The sequence below is a fragment of the Chlorocebus sabaeus genome, chromosome 2, assembly GCF_047675955.1.
Source record: "Chlorocebus sabaeus isolate Y175 chromosome 2, mChlSab1.0.hap1, whole genome shotgun sequence".
In the NCBI taxonomy this organism is placed as follows: domain Eukaryota; kingdom Metazoa; phylum Chordata; class Mammalia; order Primates; family Cercopithecidae; genus Chlorocebus; species Chlorocebus sabaeus.
Genome location: NC_132905.1, coordinates 5,758,380 through 5,778,807, shown reverse-complemented (window position 1 = coordinate 5,778,807; position 20,428 = coordinate 5,758,380). Strand labels below are relative to the sequence as shown.

Here is a 20,428-nt window from a genome sequence, read left to right as displayed (position 1 = left end):
GCTGGCCCCCAGCGGACCCTTAATAGTTTTTGCGGCTGCAGTCGTAGCCGCACTACAAACCCCGCCTCCTGAGCAGCGCGAAGCCCCGCCCCTTGCTGCCCTGTAGTTCCGCCCCCGTGGCTTGTACCGCGCCTGCGCACTGTCCCGGGCCGGGGGGCTCCACGCGCGCAGCTTTAGTCCCCGCCCCTGGAGCTGGCGGCGCAGGGCGCAGCTTCCCGCCGCCCGAGCGGGCCAGCCTGCTGCGTGCGTGCGTGTGTACGCTTGTGCGTGCGTGCGTGCGTGCGTGCGTGCCGTCAGCTCGCCGGGCACCGCGGCCTCGCCCTCGCCCTCCGCCCCTGAGCCTGCACCGCGTAGAACGACCCCCCCCAGCGCGCGCACCCCGTCGAAGACCCTCACCCGTGCCCCGACTGGTCCCCGCTTTTTTGTAAAACTTGAAGCGGGCGCGGCATTAACGCTTCCCGCCCCGGTGACCTCTCAGGGGTCTCCCCGCCAAAGGTGCTCCGCCGCTGAGGAACATGGCGAAGGTGGAGCAGGTCCTGAGCCTCGAGCCGCAGCACGAGCTCAAATTCCGAGGTAAGCCCCAGAGGCCACCACCTTCCTGCTTGCGGCCCCCGCCCCAATGCTGGAGGGACGGAGTCCGGCGCGGCGGGTGACGTCGGCCCTCGTCCCCACCCCGACGGCGCTGTCGCGGGGGCCGGCGAGGCCGGGCCGGGCCTTGGCGCTCAGCGCGCGCCCCAGAAATGCGCGGAGCGGCCGGGACTCGAGAGGGCTGGTGCAGGAGCTAGGGCCTGTGCCTCCGCCCCGACCCCCAGCCTCCTGGGACTTGCCTTCGAGGCACTTGTCACTTTGCCTTGTAACTTAGTGACCAGTTTGTGATCACTTTAGTGTGAACCTCCGCCGCTGCTGTTGCCTGGAAGGTTCTTCCCCTGCTCTGTGATGACAGTGTTGACCTCAGGGTTTAGTTGAGGTATCACCTGCCCAGAGAGGCCCACTGTGGCCACCCAGCCCACCGTGCACACCTGCTCTCCTGCTGTCCCCATTCTGTCACTGTTTCGTGGTCAGCACCGCACTTTTCGTACCCAAAATCACTGTTTCAACACTAGAGAGGAAACTGCATGAGGACAGGCTCTTGTCAGTTCGCTGCTGTGTACCCAGGACACATTAGACGCCTAGTAAATACCTGTTGAACCAACAAATGAACCTCCTCAGGCCTTCTGATGGGATTGGTCCCGTTTTCCGTTCACTGCCTCCCTCATGGTGCCTCCTGGATGCAGCTGAGGGAGGCTGCCAAGGTGCTGGGATCCTTTTGCTCCGCAGAGCTGCCTGGAGCAACACCTGCGGTGGTGGGAAACCATGACCCTGGTTTCTCCCAGACACTATTATCTCTGTAATTTGTGCCTTTATGTTTTCTATGTTGTTCTTTTTTTTTTCTTTTTCCTACCTTCACCAGGGCCACGAGGTAAAAGGTCTGACATGCTCATTCCTTCTTTTTGCTTGTATCCAGTGATGTGGAAGGCACTAGGGAGGTGATGGATGAACAAGACAGACAAGGCCTCTGCTCTCAGAGAGCTTAGCTTCCGTCGAGGACAGACAAACCAGCACACAACATCGTTACAGATACGTGGAAGGCACTGGGGAGGTGATGGATGAACAAGACAGACAAGGCCTCTGTTCTCATGGAGCTTACCTTCCGACGAGGACAGACAAACCAGCACACATCATCTTTGCAGATAGTGCTAAGTGCTGTGTAGGAAATGGAACAGTTTGACTCCGTGGAAGTGTACTGTAGATTGGAAGGTCAGGTCTCCACTATATCCCTAGCACCAGGCTCACAGTAGATGTTCAGCTGGTATTAATGAATGGCCAGAGGCTCTCCAGTTTATATGTCCTATTTGGAAGTAGTGTAGGGTAACTTACGCAAAGTTACCCAGTTGGCAAGTGGTACATTTGAACCCAGACTTCAGAGTTCACGCTGTTAACCGTTATGCTGTCTGATCGCTGGGAAATACTCCAGAACGGTGGCTGTCACTTTGCCTTCCAAGTTAACAATGTGAAGTAACTCTGAATTTACAGAGAACCAAAGGCTTTCCAATTAAAATGGAAAACCAAAAAAACCCCACCAAACCTACCGGGGATAGAAATTCCAGGATAGTAATTGAGGTTTCATGATGCTCTCATGGCTTTCTGGGAACGCCAGATTGGAAAAGGAGGCCAGGTGGCTAAAGTGGTGAGCCATGGTTTCCACTTGAGTTGTCTGAAGTTCTTTTTCTGTCTGGGAGGCCTGGCTTGGCTTCTCCTGAGAATTGGTGGGTTCATTCGGTTAGTCCACAAACATTTACTGAGTACCTGATCTGTGTGTCAGATACCCGGAGAAGCCAAGTACAGTCATATCAGCTGTACTCTCCCATTTTCCCTCAACCTCCTCCCAGTACTTTAGGGAAGGGGGCAGATGAGAATAACAGCCAGTACAGGACAATGATGTAGGGTAGTTCAGAGTGCTCCGGGAGCATTGAGGTGGTCAACTCCTGAAGGAGGTGTCATTTGAGCTCAGTTATAAAGGTTGAGTAGAAAAAGGCTCAAAGAAGGAAAGGGTGAGAACATTTCAGACAGAGGAAATTGCATGCACAGAGGCACAAACACTGAGATGACTGGGCTCCTTTGGGATGCCCAGTAGTTCTTTTTTTTTTTTTTTTGAGATGCAGGTCTTACTCTGTCACCCAGGCTAGAGTGCAGAGACGCGCTGTCTCACTGCAACCCCCGCCTCCCAAGTTCAAGTGATTCTCCTGCCTCAGCCTCTTGAGTAGCTGGGGTTATATACAGGCGTGTGCCTCTACGCCTGGCTAAAAATGTATTTTCAGTAGAGACGGGGTTTCACCATGTTGGCCAGGCTGGTGTCAAACTCCAGACCTCAAGTGATCTGCCCTCCTTGACCTCTCAAAGTGGTGGGATTACAGGCGTGAGCCACTGTGCCCAGCCACCACTAGTAGTTGTGAACGACAGCAACAAAGAAAATTTGTTGTGGTTGCCCGGCAAGATGGCAGACAAGGCTGGTGAGTAGACAAGAGTCAGACCTCAGTCCCTTTATGCATAGATGCAGCCAGTGTCCAAGTTAAAATTGTGTTGCTTCTCCTTGAGCAGTCCTTCCTTGCATTAACTTTCTGAAAACCCCCAAATCCCAGTACAAACTCTGTTGTCTAATAGGATGTTATGGAAAGAGGCACTTATTTGAGAAAATTCAAGATTTTGTTCAGTTGTTTTACTGAAAGATGTGTGACCTTAGGCCACTTCACTCCTCAAAGCCTGGGGTCATTCTTTGGTCAAGGGGGATGATGCTCATGTCCACCTTGCCTCTTGTAGAAAGTGTTTAAAAGGAATAACATGACTGTTAGCGGCTTTGTAAGTGCATAGTACTATACAGAGATTAGACAACCACTTAACCACTTAAGTGGTTTCATCACTTCTGTACCTGAAAGATGTGGCAGAGAAGAGGGATCATTCTGGCCCTGAATTGGCCAAAGTAATAATGCCAAAGTCACTGGATATTTTTGCTGGGGAAGTGGTCTAAGAGAAATGGTACCAAATTGTTGAAGGCCTCTGGCTTATAACTTTAGAAGAGACATCTGTGTGTGTTGTTAAATGACGTCATGAGTTGTGTTGTTTGTTTTAAACTGAATGCTAAGACAGTACAATTAGTAGAGACTCAATACCCTGACTTACTTAGAGATAAATTCATTTCAGGATGAGAACTGGCACATTTAACTGGTTTCTTCCAGGTTACTCAGGGTGATGACTCTGATTTCTGGTGGTTCACCTAGATGAACCTCTGAGCTAACTACTTAAGAAGGTAATAACTAAAATGCCCATTCAAAGGAAAAATTATCTTTTAAATGCAGCCTAAGTTGATCATATGGGATTGTATATTGTCAGACTCTTTAATCTTGGGAATTTTGTGTGGTATATTAAATTTAAGGATGTTACAGAAGAAAAAGAATGCAAATTTATATGACCTTATGCAGTTGTTTTTTTGTTTTTTTTTTTTTTAGTAGAGACGGGGTTTCACCATGTTAGCCAGGATGGTCTCGATCTCCTGACCTCGTGATCCGCCCATCTCGGCCTCCCAAAGTGCTGGGATTACAGGCTTGAGCCACCGCGCCCGGCCTACCTTATGCAGTTTTATGGGAAGTACTGTGCTGCATCATAAATATGGAAAGGACAAAGCCTGGTGGCTTCCTGAAAGAAGCATGACACAGGAGGATTTGCCTAGACTTAAGGTTGATTTTCATGAGATATTTTTAGTAAGTGAACATTAAGCTCTTTCAGACTAGGGATATCTTTCTGAGAGAGTAAAAGTAAATGTTTTTGTTTTTTAGCAGGGTCTTGCTCTGTCACCCAGGCTGGGGGGCAGTAGTGCCATCATAGCTCACTGTAGCCTCAAACTCCTGGGCTTAAGAGATCCTCCTGCTTCAACCTCCCTAGTAGCTAGGACTACAGGTGCCACCATTCCTGGCTAATTTTTGGATTTTTTTTTTTTTTTTTTGAGACGGAGCTCACTACAAGCTCCGCCTCCTGGGTTTACGCCCTTCTCCTGCCTCAGCCTCCCAAATAGCTGGGACTACAGGCGCCCGCCACCTCGCCTTGCTAGTTATTTTTCTATTTTTTAGTAGAGACGGGGTTTCACCGGGTTAGCCAGGATGGTCTCCATCTCCTGACCTCGTGATCCGCCCATCTCGGCCTCCCAAAGTGCTGGGATTACAGGCTTGAACCACCGCGCCCGGCCTAATTTTTGGGTTTTTTTATAAAGGTAGAGTCTTGCCATGTTGCCCAGGCTGGTGTTGAATTCCTGGCCTCAAGCAGTCCTCCCGCCTTGGCCTCCCAAAGTGCTGGGATTACAGGCATGAGCCACTGCACCCAGCCTAAGTGTGTGTTTTCTTTTATATTTCTTTTTGTCTTTTTCACTAAGTCATAGGAGTTTTTTTAAAATTGTCACTCTTTCTGTTGATCTCAGTTCTTCCAAGGCCTAAATGTTTCCTTGCCATCTCCTCACTCTGAGATCCCACTTGTTGTCCAGCTTAAAGAGAGCTTTCCGAATGAGTCACTTTCAAGGCATTATGTAGCGCTCTCCTGTCATTCTCTTCTCCCTCCCCTTCCATGAGAGTCCGTCTGTGGTAAATAGTATGTCTTATATATTTTTTGGTCATTGTTCAAGACTCTAGATCATTCTTTATACCCTAGCCCATTCCCCTAGCAATGATATTGTCACATGGAAGTGGTCTGTTCAACATCCATACTCACTAGGTTAAGGTTTTTTTTTTTTTGAGACAGAGTTTTGCTCTTGTTGCTCAAGCTGGAGTGCAATGGCGTGATGATCTTGGCTCACCGCAGCCTCCGCCTCCTGGGTTCAAGCACTTCTGCCCCAGCCTCATGAGTAGCTGGGATTACAGGCACGCACCACCACGCCCGGCTAATTTTGTACTTTTAGTAGAGACAGGGTTTCTCTGTGTTGGTCAGGTTGGTCTCGAACTCCTGGCCTCAGGTGATCTGCCCGCCTCGGCCTCCCAAAGTGCTGGGATGACAGTTGTGAGCCACTGCACCCGGCCAGTTAACGTTTAAACATAACTGGACGCATTTACTTTTGCTTTACTCCTTGACTGAACCAATGGCCTTCAAGAAGTCTTAGATAGTCCTGCCGTTAGGGATATCAGATGGGAGGGCACCAATGAATCGGTGTAGTTGAGTACCACTTTTCGGAGAAAATAGAAACTTAGACACTGAATGATAGTTTAAAGATGCTGTTTTGTTTTTTTTGTTTTGTTTTGTTTTGTTTTGTTTTTTGTATAGGAAAAGCTGGCTTAGACTCTTTAGTTCAGCCCTTCAAGTTGATGTGTAATTTAAGATTGTTTAGGATGTTAAAAAATCGAAAACGCTTTGGATCTACAGTTCATTCAGTGCAGTAATTATCTTTCATATGCCAAGTACAACATTAATTCTTTAACTTTAGCACAGCACTGATTTTCTTAACATTTCCTGATCACACAGAGCAGGCTGTGTTTTACAGCACGACAAAATGTCACCCATGTGCTGAAGATTCTTCATGGTAGTAGTTTAGATCCATCCTGAATAGATTATCTTCGTTTATTTAATTATTAAGTAGCTTGCTTAACAAAAGTGGCATTAAATTTAACTTGAGTCAAACTGAAATCTTCATAGATAGTACCATTTACTTCTGAAATCGTGTTTCTGGGAGAAGAATGTGGACTGAAAGTTAGCTTACTTTTATCTACCTATTCACTCCCTTTTCTTCACAGTTAACTCCTTAGGGGAAAAAATGTATAGTTCTTGACCATGTGCTTATATTTGTAAAGCAATGATGTTTCCTTAATGTGAGTGGTTGTGACATAAATCACAGTTATCTTCATAATTACCTGGGAGCTTTTCATCCAAGTGTGGATTTACTAAAATGGTCTGAATTGATGCTTATTAAAGAACTGAAATCTTAAACATTAACACTGTCTGTTATTTATTAAATTGTATGTACGTTTCCTTCAAATGCTGAAGGCAAAATACTGAGAACTTTGACCCTGTGTTATTATTGCTAAGTAGTTGAAAATTAGGGGAGGAGTCAAGGGAGTATATTATATTGGTTAACACTCAAATACTGCTCCTAGGCTTGATTTTTAGAACCGAAACTTGAATATTTACATAAAGAATTATTTCCAAAAGTGTCTTTTTTTTTTTTTTTTTTGAGATGGCGTCTTGCTCTGTTGCCAGGCTGGAGTGCAATGGCACAATCTCGGCTCACTGCAACCTCTGCCTCCCGGGTTCAAGCGATTCTCCTGCCTCAGCCTCTTGAGTCGCTGGGCCCACAGGCACGTGCCACCATGCCTAGCTAATTTTAGTATTTTTAGTAGGGACGGGGTTTCACCATTTTGGCCAGATGGTCTCGATCTCTTTACCTCGTGATCCGCCCACCTCGGCCTCCCAAAGTGCTGAGATTACAGGTGTGAGCCACGGCACCAGGCCAAGAGTGTCTTATATATTCCTGCTTTTTTGAAAAATTTTCTGTCTAAAGGATGACCATGATTTGGGACAAATGGGCTTAGCTTTCAATGAGATGACAAGAAAGATGAACACACAGAGTACTGAGTTCCGTTAGTCAAGACAAGGTTGCCATAGAATGTCTTTAATAAAATAGAACAAAAGCCTTTTGCAGTTATTTTGCACTGAGGATTGTGTTAAAAACAAAGTTGCATTATGGTTTCCAGACTGGCATCCTTGTTTTTTTTTTCCTATCATTTTAGGCCCCTTTCAGGCTGTTACCAAGCATAGGATATCCAGGATTGCTTTGGCCTTGCTCAGTGGGTATGTGCATTCTTTGAAGTTCTTACCTGACAGACCTGGGCAGCTGGCTTTACACAAGGAAGAGTTGTTTAAAGAGCTTTGTTATGGAAACAAAGTTACTAAACTTGACAGTCACTTGAGGATTATTTAAAACAAAATAACCGAATGTGGTAAAATAATATCTCTAGAATATTTTTCAAAATGTTAAGTGCATCCTTTTAACAGAAGCTGTTGATGTCTACAAACAATGTCTTATGGTACTTTAGGATTTTTATCCCCTAGCATGCGGTCTTAGGGGTTGGGAAGCAGTTGAGAAAATGGCATGGTCCTGTGAGAAAACCTTGGAATACTTTCTTTTAATAACATTTTTTATTAATTGCATAGAGCTGTAAATCTATAGAAATGCTTTCTTGGAGTTTTCCTTCATCCTTTCAGAGGGGCTAATATTGACCTTTGGTTAGCACGTTAGTATTTTCACCTGTGTCAAGTGATGTCTTCAGGCTTTTGGGGGGTGTGTGTGTGCATGCCTACCTCATGTTGTGGTGGGGCACATTCGCTGATTAATGTGTTTCAATTACTACACTGTTGGCATTTCAATAGGCTCCCTTAGCCTTTGCCCATCTGGGAAGTGGAGACTAGAGCAATAAATGTTTTGGGGGTAGATTGAGACTGCAGTGTTTTTCATCTTTTAGCTTGTACTTTAAGACAGTGGGATGTACCCCTAGACCATTTACCTAGATTTGAATTACTTCCTTGTGATGTGGTTTAGAGCTCTAAGTTCCTTGAGTTGTCTTGAAAGGCTGAAAGGTGCTTAGAGAATGGAGGGGAATTGAAAATGGAACCTAAGGATTTCGGAGTGGTCATATTTGTCAGTGGTGACATGTGCCTGCCAACACCCCGTTGGGTTGGGTCTGGAGTTAAAAGCAGTGGCTGACATACATTTGCAACGTGACGGTAAAGAAAGATAAAGAAAGAACAAACATTTCTAGAGGATAAATGCTTTAATTCCTGAAGATAGGCCACACAGTTTAGGAACTGTGGTAAGAGGTGCTTTGCCATATTTATGTTACTGTTTAATCTGTGTAACAGTCCTATGAGATGACTTAGTCAGTGGCTAGGTAACTTTCCGCTGGATGAGTCTGCACTAGTGAGTGGTGGCACAGGCAAAGCCTTGTACTTTCCCTTATACCACTATCAGCTCATTAGAGTTAACTCATAAAGGGGTTTGTTCTTGAGAGAGGGAGGCAGATAATTTAAAACCATTAATGAAGTATTAATAGCTGTCTGGACAATTTCTTGAGAACCTCAATTAAGAGTTATTCTCTGTGAATTTTTTGGGAGGAATTTCTTGCCCTACTTTTTAAAAAGTTCAGACAGATGAGTCCAAATAATGCTTTGATTTACCTTCTGAATATTCACTTTTATATCAGATTCTGATGGTTTCATGATTCTATATATTTAGAAAGCATTAGGCCAGGCATGGTGGCTCACGCCTGTAATCCCAGCACTTTGGGAGGCCGAGGCAGGCAGATCACCTGAGGTTGGGAGTTCGAGACCAGCCTGACCAACATGGAGAAACCCCGTCTCTACTAAAAATACAAAATTAGCCGGGCGTGGTAGCTCATGCCTGTAATCCCAGCTACTTGGGAGGCTGAGGCAGGAGAGAATCGCTTGAACCTGGGAGGCAGAGATTGCCGTGAGCCGAGATCATGCCATTGCACTCCAACCTGGGCAACAAGAGCAAAACTCTGTCTCAAAAAAAAAAAAAAAAAAAATTAAAAGCATTAACTTGTGAGTAATTTGTCCTTCTGCTATCCAGTCTTTGGAAGGCAGGGCAAAGCTTGTGTGTGGTAGGGATTTCATAGGCTTGCAGGTTTGTAGAGTGGGAATTCAAGAAGTTGTAAAGGGCACTTATTAAGATAGGAATGTCTAAAATAAATGATCTTTAGCAGTGCCACCTTAAACTTTGTAAGTGATGCTACAAAGCCTTTAGTTCTGCATGCTCCTGACCAGCCATTGTCTTGGACAGAGAAACAAATAAGGGCGAGTTAATAAATAGAGACTTCTCTCAACTGTTCAAAGAGGTAAACTTAAGGTGATTAGAAAGTGCTATTTTACTCTATATGAGGTACACTTTGGGAAGTCATCATTTTGCAAGACGATGATATGCCAGGCATATGAATTGGATCAGAAAGGATTTAGAGACATGCATGGATGTAATGATCTCGTACAGATGCTCCTCACCTTACAGCGGAGTTCCGTCCTCATAAACCTATTGTCAGTTGAAAATATTATAAGTTGAAAACATGTTTAATACAGCTTAGCCTACCCAACATCATAGCCTTGTCTACCTTGAACATACTCAGAACCCTTAAGTTAGCCTCCAGTTGGACAAAGTCATCTAGCACAAAGCCTATTGTATGATAAAATATTGAATATCTCATGTACTGCATATTACTAGCCTGGGAAGAGATCAAAATTCATAATATGTCAAAATTGTGATGGCTTCACATCATTGTAAAATTGAAAATTGCAGGCCGGGCGTGGTGGCTCAGGCCTGTAATCCCAGCACTTTGGGAGGCCGAGGCGGGCGGATCACGAGATCAGGAGATCCAGACTATCCTGACTAACAAGGTGAAACCCTGTCTCTATTAAAAATACAAAAAATTAGCTGGGCGTGGTGGCGGGCGCCTGTAGTCCCAGCTACTCGGGAGGCTGAGGCAGGAGAATGGCGTAAACCCGGGAGGCAGAGCTTGCAGTGAGCCCAGATCGCGCCTCTGCACTCCAGCCTGGGCGACAGAGTGAGACTCTGTCTAAAAAAAAAAAAAAAATCACAAGCCAAACCAATCAGGGATTGTCTGTATGTAATAGATGATTGTCCAAATTAGAGCTATTTTGGGTTTCTGCCCTTTGCAGATCCTTTGAGGTTTTCTTTATAGACAGATGACTCCTTCTGGGGGAATTGAACGTGACTCTGATTGAGATTTGGTTCAGTTACCACATACTGAAAGCTTCCTGTGGGCCAGGCATTAGGTTGCATTGGGGACCTGGGAAGAAGGCTTAGCCCTTAAAGTTTCCAGCCTCTAGGTATTGGGAGACAAGGAGGGAAAATGGGGACAAGATATTTATGGCCTGCCCCTATTGATAGCTTAGAAAAAGCTGTGTTAATTCTGCTTTGGGTGTTCGATCTCACAGGGAAGATGGCATTTGAGATATGTGACTTGGCGAGCTTATACTGTGTGCTTGCCATTTTTCTAAACGTTCATTTATTTAATTCTTTAATGCAAGCCTAGGAAGTGGGTACAGTTATGATCCTGAAGTTATTAACCCAAGTTATGAACCTGACTGAGGGTTGGAGTTGGGATTTGAATCAAGATCTGTCTGATTGCAAGGCTATGTTTTTTTTTCTTTTTCTTTTTTTGTCATTATGCTGGCTGTGTTTCTTCCCTTAAAAGATAAGTGGGGGTGTGACTGCCTTTGGCTTTCTTATTTATTATGTTGTTAGGAAGATGAGGAGTGAGCCTAGAGAAAGAGGCTTGAAAGAGAAATGGGATAGAAAAATAAAGGAAAAGGCTGGGCGCGGTGGCTCACACCTGTAATCCCAGCAGTTTGGGAGGCTGAGGTGGGTGGATCACCTGAGGTCAGGAGTTCCAGACCAGTGTGACCAACATAGTGAAACCCCATCTCTACTAAAAATACAAAAGTTAGCCGGGCTTGGTGGTACATGCCTGTAATCCTATGTACTTGGGAAGCTGAGGCAGGAGAATCGCTTCAACTGGGGAGGTGGAGGTTGCAGTGAGCCGAGATCGTGCCATTGCACTCCATCCAGCCTGGGAAACAAGAGCAAAACTCTGTCTCAAAAAAAAAAGAGAAAAAGAAAGAAAAAGTGCCTTATTGTAATTGTAGTCTAATAATTGTCTCGTTGGCACCTCTTACGTAAAGTGCAGTTGCTCTGGGACATTAGAATGACTGTGACTGACTTTTAATCTTTTGCCAGCCACGGTGGCTCATGCCTGTAATCCCAGCTTTGGGAGGCTGGGGTGAGTGGATTGCTTCAGCTCAGGAGTTTGACTCCAGCCTGGTCAACATAGTGAAACTCCTCTCTACTAAAAATGCAAAAATTAACCAGCCTTGGAGGTGTATGCCTGTAATCCCAGCTACTCAGGAGGCTGAGAGGTGGGAATCGCTTGAACCAAGGAGGGCAGAGGTTGCAGCTAGCTGAGACTGTGCCTCTGCACTCCAGCCTGGGCTAAGAGTGAGACCCTGTCTCAAAAAAAAAAAAAAAAAAAAATCCTTCAACAAGTTCTGTGTTTCCCCCTAAGAACTTCTGTCACTTCTTACTGTGAGCTGTTTATTAGTGTCAAAAATTCTGTGCTAATGCTATCAACTATACCTTCCCTTCCACCACCCCACTCTCTACTCCAGGTCTTTCATGTCCTCAATACCTGTCGTGCAAACTATGCATTTCTGGGTTAACTGGGTACTATTTTAGTCTTTTAGTTCCATCACTCAGCATTTACAATATAGTAGAAAAAGGGAAGAAATGGAGTGGTACGTACTCGAGAAGTCAGTGTTATGGCCATCTCTGTTTTAGAGACGAGAGGACTTTGCAGAAGGCCTCTGTGGAGAGGACTTTGCAGAGTGTGAATTTGTACCCAGGTCTTCCAGCCTCCCAAGTCTGTGTGCTTTGCATTACAAAGGGAGTCTGTGGTTCCTAAGCCTTGCTGTCACCTAGAGGCACTTGGACTAACCTGCTTAGCTTTGGTTTCCTCCTCTGTGATGTGAGGAGGCTTCAACTCAGTACCTCTAGGTGGTCCTTCCAGCTCTAAGCTTGAGAACTTAAGTTTATTTTAGCTGAAGAAGAGAGATGGAAAGCCCCTTGAGGACAGGAACCAGTTTGTGTTTCCCACAGCACCTACCAGTACTTTGTTCCCATGGGCTCCTGAATATTTAATTAGTGAAACCTCTTGTTCTGTTTGAAAGCTCACTACTAATATTAACCTTTCCTGAGTGTTCTTGGACTCTGATCCAGTTTTTTCTATATCACCTCTTATTGTACGAATTGTATGTCACTTTGATGTTTTATTTTATTCTTTATGTGCTTCATTTACTTATTGCTTGGCTTTCGCTGCTAGAATGTAAGCTCCTATAGTTTTTGTTTTGGTATTTCTGAGTACTGACTAATAGACTACATTCTCTTCTTATTGTTGTTTTCTTTTCCTAGTACCCCAAAGAAGGGTACAACCCTGGACTTGGTCATCTTTTCAGTGTTTGCTATGAGCATTTGAAATAGACGCAGACATAAGAATAAAAAGAGAAATTTGCTGAAAAACCAGAGGTTTGTCCCTGTGGAGGCTTATTTGAATTCTCAATCTGTTGGTTGAATTGATTTGTTGGCATATAAATATATCCTGATGGACTCCTCTGAAAATCTAAATTTGTGCTTCTGACCTTTGTAAAGTCAGGCAGTGCTTTACTAATTGGATGAAGGAGAGCCATGGCTTCCTCTTGAGAGAATGTGCAGATGCACACAATCAAAACTTTTCCTGTAATTTGCGGGCAGGAGGATCCCATCTTAGTGCATAGTTCACCTCTAACCTCGCTCAGAGAAAAGGTGGAAGAAACATGAGCAGTCATCTAGAGAAATCCAGAGAACACTTGGTCGGCTCTTTTGGGTCTTTTTATTTATTATTATTTTTAAAATGAATGCTTTTGTTATTATTTTTAAAATGAATGCTTTTGTTGCCTTTCTCTTTCAAAGCAAGATTGTTTCTTTTTCTTTCTTTACATACCTAGCACTCCCTGAGAATAGTGTTTGGCCTTTAGTCATTTTCATTAAACATCTGAGTATTGTCCCTTCCACCTTTAAAGAAGAAAAACTGTGTTGTCGGTGCTTTTTGCACTGTCTAGCTACTCCTTTTACTTTCCTTCTTATCATGGTAAGCTTCTGGAAAGCATAGTCCCTGTCTTTTTTCTTTCTGTTCTTCATTTCTAGTCACTGCCCGGGAGCTCAGTCATTGCTTCATCACTACATCTCCCATTGCATGTTCAGTCTTCACCATATGTGTGCTCTCCCTACCATTTGATGCCTGTTGTCATCCTGCTCATTGACACACTTCTCTTGACCTCCCTAATTGCTCTCTCTGCTTTTCTTCTGCCCATGTGGCCAATTTTGCCTACTCATCATGCAGTCTGGTTGGTAGGTTACAGGTTCACCTTCTCCCCCTCTTCTCCTTTCCCTGTTTCTCTCAGATTTGCTCTCTCCGTGTCTTCCCTTCTCCCCCTTGTGGAACTTTTACCAGTACCCTTAGCTTCTAACGTCACTTATGTATGAACCCAGGCCTGACTCAAGCCCATATAAAAGACTGCAGTACTTTAAATGCAGCATGACCCAAGCTGAACTCTATACCATCTTTTCTTTTTTTCCTCCAAACCTCCCCCTTCTTACTGTCTCATTGAATGGTACCTACATTCATGCATTTGACCAACTCAGAGAGTCTATGACTCAATTCTGTCCCTTCTTCCCCATTCCCTCTATGGTTGTCCCGTTTTCTCCCGCAACTGTAATAGCCTCCTAACCTGTCTTCTTGTCTAAGTCTTCTCTTTCTTTCCACCCTGATGTGGTTTTCAAAGATGCAAATCTGAGAATATCTCTTGCTTGCTTACAATCATTAAATGTCTTCCTGTTGCCAAAAATAACGTTTAAATTCTTTAACAAAACCTGGAAAATTATTTATACTTGTTGCACTCCCTCCACATTGCCCTCCCCATCTTTCCAGCATCATCTTTCCTCATGCTTGTGTTCCAGCCTTTTAGTTCTCCTTGGCCATGGGGCTTTGGGATACTCTGTATCATGACTTACCCTGTATGTAGTCATAAAGTAACAGCTTTTAGCTGTTTCCACCACTAAAAATTAGTTGATTCCTTTTCCTCTTGTTGGTTTCACTGCTTTCCTCTGCTTACCTTTGAGGCTCAGCACGGGCTTCACTTCTTCAAGCTCACTTTCCTGACATTCTTCACTCACATTGTACCTGTTCCCCTGGCTCCCACGTGTCACAGCGTGTTGTCATTGGCTACGTGATACATGACTCCTTTCCCCTGTTAGTCAGCAAGCCCCTTCTTTTTTTTCTTTTTCCTTTTAGATTGTGTCTCTTCTCCCCAGATCCCAGTGCCTAGCACAGTGCATGGTGCATGGCAGTTTCTCAGGGAGTTAATGGTCTCTGGGTCTAAGGCATAGGCGAGGAAGGGTTGGTGTTTAGAAGGAAGCTGGGAAAGGAGAGGCCAGGCGCAATGGCCTCACGCCTGTAATCCAAGGATTTTGGGACGCCGAGGGGGGTGAATCACTTGAGGCCAGGAGTTTGAGATGAGCCTGGACAATATGGCAAAACCCTGTCTCTACTAAAAATACAGAAATTAACCTGGTGTGGTGGTGCATGCCTGTAATCCCAGCTACTTGGGAGGCTGAGGCATGAGGATCACTTGAACCCGGGAGGTGGAAGCTGCAGTGAGTCAAGATTATGCCACTGCACTCCAGCCTGGGTGACAGAGTAAGACTGTGTCTCAAAAACAAAAACAAAGCTGAGAAAGGAGAGGGGGGAAAAAGAGAAGACTTTCAGTGGTGAGGAGTAATGAAGCCTTTCGGCAGGGCCCATTATGTACAGCCAATTGATGTAGACACAGTGCATTTTGCTCAGAAAATATTTGAACATTTTCTACTAAATGCTGGTTACTTTTCTCTCATGTAGAAACTTAGGTTTTTATTTATCCTCCTCTTCTATTTCAGAGTCAGGACTACCTCTTAAGTGTGTGTTCTTTCACCCCATTCCTTTCCCAACACTTAACAGTATTTTGCATCGTTAGTCAGCCTATTACTGCTGTCTCAAATTTCTCTTGTACTTGATTCCTTCCTTGTGCCTACAGACATTCTTCATTTGCCCCTTCCTAAAAAGAAATCTTGTTTTCTAGATCTTCCCCACTTAAGCAAATGCCCAGTCTTCTATCACAGCTAGTTTTGGGGAAGCTGTGAATCTCAGTTTCTGATATCTTCATCCTTCTTTCATCAGATCCCACCCCTCCACTCAAACCCTTCTTAGTTCCCCAGGTTTCTCTCTGTGATGATACTTGTCTTTGACTTTTCCGATGAACTTCTTTATCATCTCTTTTACCGGGTGTTGAGGTTTCTCAGGTTCTGGCTTCAGTCTTCTCAATTTAACAATTTTCTGTATGTTGCCTCATTAATAATGACTTCATCTTCCACTTCTGCACAGAAAACTTCCAAATCTGTATCTCCAAGCAGATCTTTTGATCTGTCAGCCTACTGGACATCCGTGTCTATCTGGTTGTCATGAGAACACCTCAAACTCAGCATGTTCCACACTGTGTTTACAGTTTACCCTCTCATCCCTACTGACTGTGGCTTCTGGCTCTTGGGAGTGGCCCTTGCACCAAGTTGGCAAACTGGAAATCCTAAACTTGTCTTTTGCTCCCCCTTTTCCATAACCTTTCACATCTACTCAGTCTGTTTAAATCAGCAACATCTCCTATGCCCTTTTGCTTCTTTGTATTCTGCTATCATATCCTGAGTATAGGTCCTTTCCCTTCCAGACTATTGTAGTAGCACCGTGTCTCAACTTTCCGTCTCTTAATTTGTCTACCTGCTTCTCTTACCCTTCGTACTATCCTTTATACAGTTTCCAGAGATATTTTTCTAAAAATTGAAATTTGATATCATTTCTTGGTTTAAAAACATTCATTGGCTCTCTAGATCTTACGGATAGGTTCGTGCTCCAAATTCTTAGGCCAGCAGCAAAGCTCTTCAGAGTCAGGCCACACTGCGTCTCTCCAGCCTCAGCTTCTTTCACCCCTCTGTACCCTTTCCTCTTCAGCCATGTGATGCCCCCAGAAGTCCCTTACAGCTTTATCATACTGTACGTTCACCCAAGTTCCCTGCATCTCAAAGTGTGCTTTGCGTTATCTGCTTCTCAGACTCCAGGGCTTGCCTCAGTGATCAGTTCCCAGTACTCCTCACCCTCCCCTTTTGATAGGATGCTTTATAGATTACCTTTCATACAGTATTCGATGCAGTTAGAGGTAGTATACTGCCCAGGAGTTAAGAGAGTGAACCCTAGATCTGCCATCTGAGAGTCATGTGTCCTTCAGTGATGCATTTAACCTGTCTGTGCCTCAAATTCCTCCCTCTGGGGTATGTTAGGAGGATACAAATTAACACATGTAAAGTACTTAGAATAGATTGGCACTGTTAAATATGAGCTAATGTCACATTTGATAATTTTTTAAAAAGAAAAAATCATTATGGAGTCTCAGTCCTAGAAATTCTGATTCATTAATTCTGGATGGGCCCCAAGATTGTTCTGTGTGTTCTGGGTGGGAGCTGCAATGCCCTGTTTCTCTCTCCAGCTTGAGAGCCTAGCACAGCACCTGAACCATTCTCTTCATTGGTTACTTATTGAGTACCTGTAGCGTGCCAAGCATTGTTGAGAGGCCGAGATGAGAAAACTTTTACCTTATGGAGCTCATCTAATAGCGGGGAAGATGTACATTTAATAAAAACAGAAAATATATATGATGTGATGTCAGGTAGTAGGTGATAAATGGGAAAAAAACAACTAAAAACAATGCAGGATAAAGGGATTTGGGAATGTATGCAATTTTAAGTAGGGTGATGAGGGAAGATCATTTAAGTAGGGTGATTAGGGAAGGTCACTTACCTGAGAAGGTGATATTTGAACTGAGACCTGTATAAAATGTGTGTGTGAACTATGGAGACATTTGGGAAGAGCATTACAGACTGATGCAAGGGCAAGTGCGAGGTGGTGATGAGCTTGGTGTGTTCAAGGAGCAGCAAGGTCATTATGCCTGCACTAGAGTGATGGAGGGGCCTGTTAGGAGGTGAGCTCAAAGAAGAGGGCAGGAGCCTTACTGGTAGGCAGGCCACAAGAGGGACTTTGGATTTTGTTGTGAGATGGGAAGCCACAGAGGATTCTGAGTAGGATTTTTTTTTTTTTTTTTTTTTTTTTTTTTTGGAGACAGTCTCCAGATGAAGGAGCCCTTGGCTATCCCCATTTCAGTTATTGTGATGGTGCAGGGAGTTTCTTCATCATTCCCACTTCCATCTTAGAGCTAGTTTTATTTCTTCTTTTTTCTTTCTTTTTTTTTTTGAGATGGAGTCTCACTCTGTCGCCCAGGCTAGAGTGCAGTGGTGCGATCTCGGTTCACTGCAACCTCCGTCTCCCGAGTTCAAGCAATTCTCTTCCCTCAGCCTCCTGAGTAGCTGGGATTACAGGCACGCACCACCATCCCCGGCTAATTTTTTTATTTTTAGTAGACAGAGTTTCACCATGTTGCCCAGGCTGGTCTTGAACTCCTGAACTCCCGAGCTCAGGCCTCCCAAAATGCTGGGATTACAGGTGTGAGCCATCATGCCTGGCCAGGAGTCTTTTTTTTTTTTTTTGAGACTGAGACTGGCTCTGTTGCCCTGGCTGGAGTGCATTGATACTGTCTCACTCGGCTCACTGTAACCTCCCCATCCTGGTTCAAGTAATTCTTCTGCCTCAGCCTCCCAAGTAGCTGGGACTATAGGCGTGTGCCACCACGCCTGAGTAATTTTTGTATCTTTAGTAGAGACAGGGTTTCTATATTAAATGTAGAAGAGTATAGAGGAATGTAGATTAAATGTAGAGGAAGAGAGACTGCTTTTGGCCTAAGCAGTTGGGTGAGTGGTGGTTTCTTTACTGAGATGAGAAGCATTGAGTTTGAGGCAGGAGAGTGGGACTCAAGAGTGCTGTTTGGACATAAGAAACTTGAGATGCTCAGTACACTTGCAACGAGAGATGTTAAATAGGTAGTTGAGTCTGGAGCTCAGGGGAGAGGGCCAGGCTGCAGATAGAAATTTGGCAGTCGGCTTATTGTTGTGACATAGAACAGTAAGGAATAATTTCTTCTGACTAAAGAGATTTGGTAAACCTTTCCAAAAGAGAAGACATTTGAGCAAAACTTTGAAGAATGAGCATAATTTCCAAAGGCAGAGAAAGGGGAAAATAGAAAATATTTTTCATCCAAGTCTCACAGCCTTTCCTCTGGCCTCTTTTTGAGTTTAAGAAGCTTGGTTGATAATCTCTTACCACTGGTATAGCCACTTAGGTTCTTTATTGAAAAGGAACCAGACCAGATTACACACTAACTGATAAACCACATTCTACTAGTTTCTCATTGTTCACAAATTGAAAATTCCAGTTGGATCATCGAGGTGCAGAATGCTCAGCTTGTTCTTCTCTCTTCTTCTGTGTATCTGGTGTGAATTGGGTGTGTTGATTTTGGTGTGGAGGCTTTTTCACATGCTCTCATCTCCACTAAAGATGGAACACTTTGGGGAGGTTTTTACTTCTGTCGATACTGACTTTTTGCACTTGAACTGTTAAAACAACTACAACCACGAGAAACTGGACCCCATGCTGTTTTATCACTCATACCCCTAACTTGAGCATATTGTCTGTCTTGACTCATCCTGCTTTGTGTAAAATGTGAATCATGTTTTGCCACTCTTCTAGTTAGATAGAATTTTATTTGGAGTAGAATATTGCTTATCTTTTTGTTTATTTTTGTGATCATTGTGATCAGAAATTTCGGTCTTTCAAGTAGAGAATAATTACTAGATGTCCGCTAGTCAATGGGATAAAGAGTGCATTGAAAAAATTCAGTTTATTAAATCGTCTAAGATCCTTTTAGAACTGATACAAAATTCATCTGTGAATAATCTTCTACTGCATGATAATCTTAGTGCTGGATATAGATAGAATGTATGAAGCCTCAGCTCTTATGTACTCCTTTTAGCCATTTTTTCTATTATAAAAAAAAATCTAGTGCATTAAAGAAAAGTAGTGACAGTATTTATCTTTAGATGGTTTTAGTCTTTGAAGTTCATACAGCAGCTTCTGTGAGAATTGTAGACATGGGTGTTTGTCTTGAATTAATGAGACTGCTGCAGCTTTAAACATGTTTCAAGTGACAACCTTGATTTTTATAAATTATACAAGCATGACTATCAATGTTGATTTGTCAGTTTTCAACAACTTTACAGGTCTGAACAAGTAGAAAATTATTTCAAAAGGACCTTGTTTGGATCTCACATAAACTACAGGTAGCTTTCTGTATATGAAAAAAATTTTAAGTACAGAAAAATACGGATAATATAAATACCCCAATATGGAGTAGCTAAATGTTAATAATTTTTTAGAAGACTTGTTTTAAATCTTTCTTTAATAAGTAAAACTTCACTAATAATTTATGACATGTCTGTACTCCATATCTGTTGATTCATACTCCCTCCGTTTTTTTTCTTTTTTTTTTTTGAACTCTGCAGAGGAATTTAATGTGAACTATTTCCATTTTTTTCTAGATCACTTAATGTAGTGTCATGATGTATGGATGACTTAACATGTTTTTGAGACCCATCAGTTGTTGAAATACAGATCTAGTTCATTCTTTTAAAGACTAGAATTTTGAATTCTAGTCACTTATCTGTTATATAAACTGTAAATATCTTAGTTTTCCAGGCTGTTCCTTACTGTCTAACTTTATATTTTTTCAGGTAGCTTTCCTGAGTTTGATCTGAGGAATTATTAAACTACAATAGCATGCCTTCCGGTTTAGTTTTCCCACCCGTGGAGTTGGTGGCCTGGGTTTTGTTTCTTTCTGCTCTGAAAGAGCTAGGAAACTAGTGAATTGAGCAAGCAGCCTGCAAGGCTGGTATAGTCTATTTCAATCAAGCTGGCTTCTGGTGTGCCTTTGATGGCATCATCGGTGAGAGTTCTTGGTGTTGATTTCTCTTGCTGCAATAACAGGTGTGATGTTTCTCAGTAGCTGACTGGCTCCCGAGGATACCAGGAGGATACTTTATTAATTTAAAACACTTTGCATTCTAAGAGTTCTTCAGGAAAGTTATGTGTCTATGGGTAGGGTTCTTTTTATGTGGTTATTTCAAAATAAGAGCTATACAATTAGGCTTTCTGCTGGAATACGGGAATGTAATGCTTGTCATTTAAACACATTGGTTGCAAAGCTTTAAAGCTTT

The 20,428-nt window shown here is 43.5% G+C and overlaps 1 protein-coding gene across 3 annotated transcripts in view; it reads left to right on the top strand.

Annotated features, from left to right (window-relative positions):
• Window positions 1-217: 217 nt before the first annotated feature.
• The window catches only part of VAPB (VAMP associated protein B and C), a 56,096-nt gene continuing 35,885 nt past the window's right edge, over window positions 218-20,428 (top strand). The window contains exon 1 of one of the 3 annotated variants that reach the window (XM_008012993.3): window positions 218-573. In XM_008012993.3, the coding sequence (XP_008011184.3) occupies window positions 516-573 (58 nt within the window). In that variant the 5' untranslated portion in view covers window positions 218-515. The remainder of the gene's footprint in view (window positions 574-20,428) is intronic. The other 2 variants (XM_008013004.3, XM_008012996.3) reach the window with 2 other exon arrangements.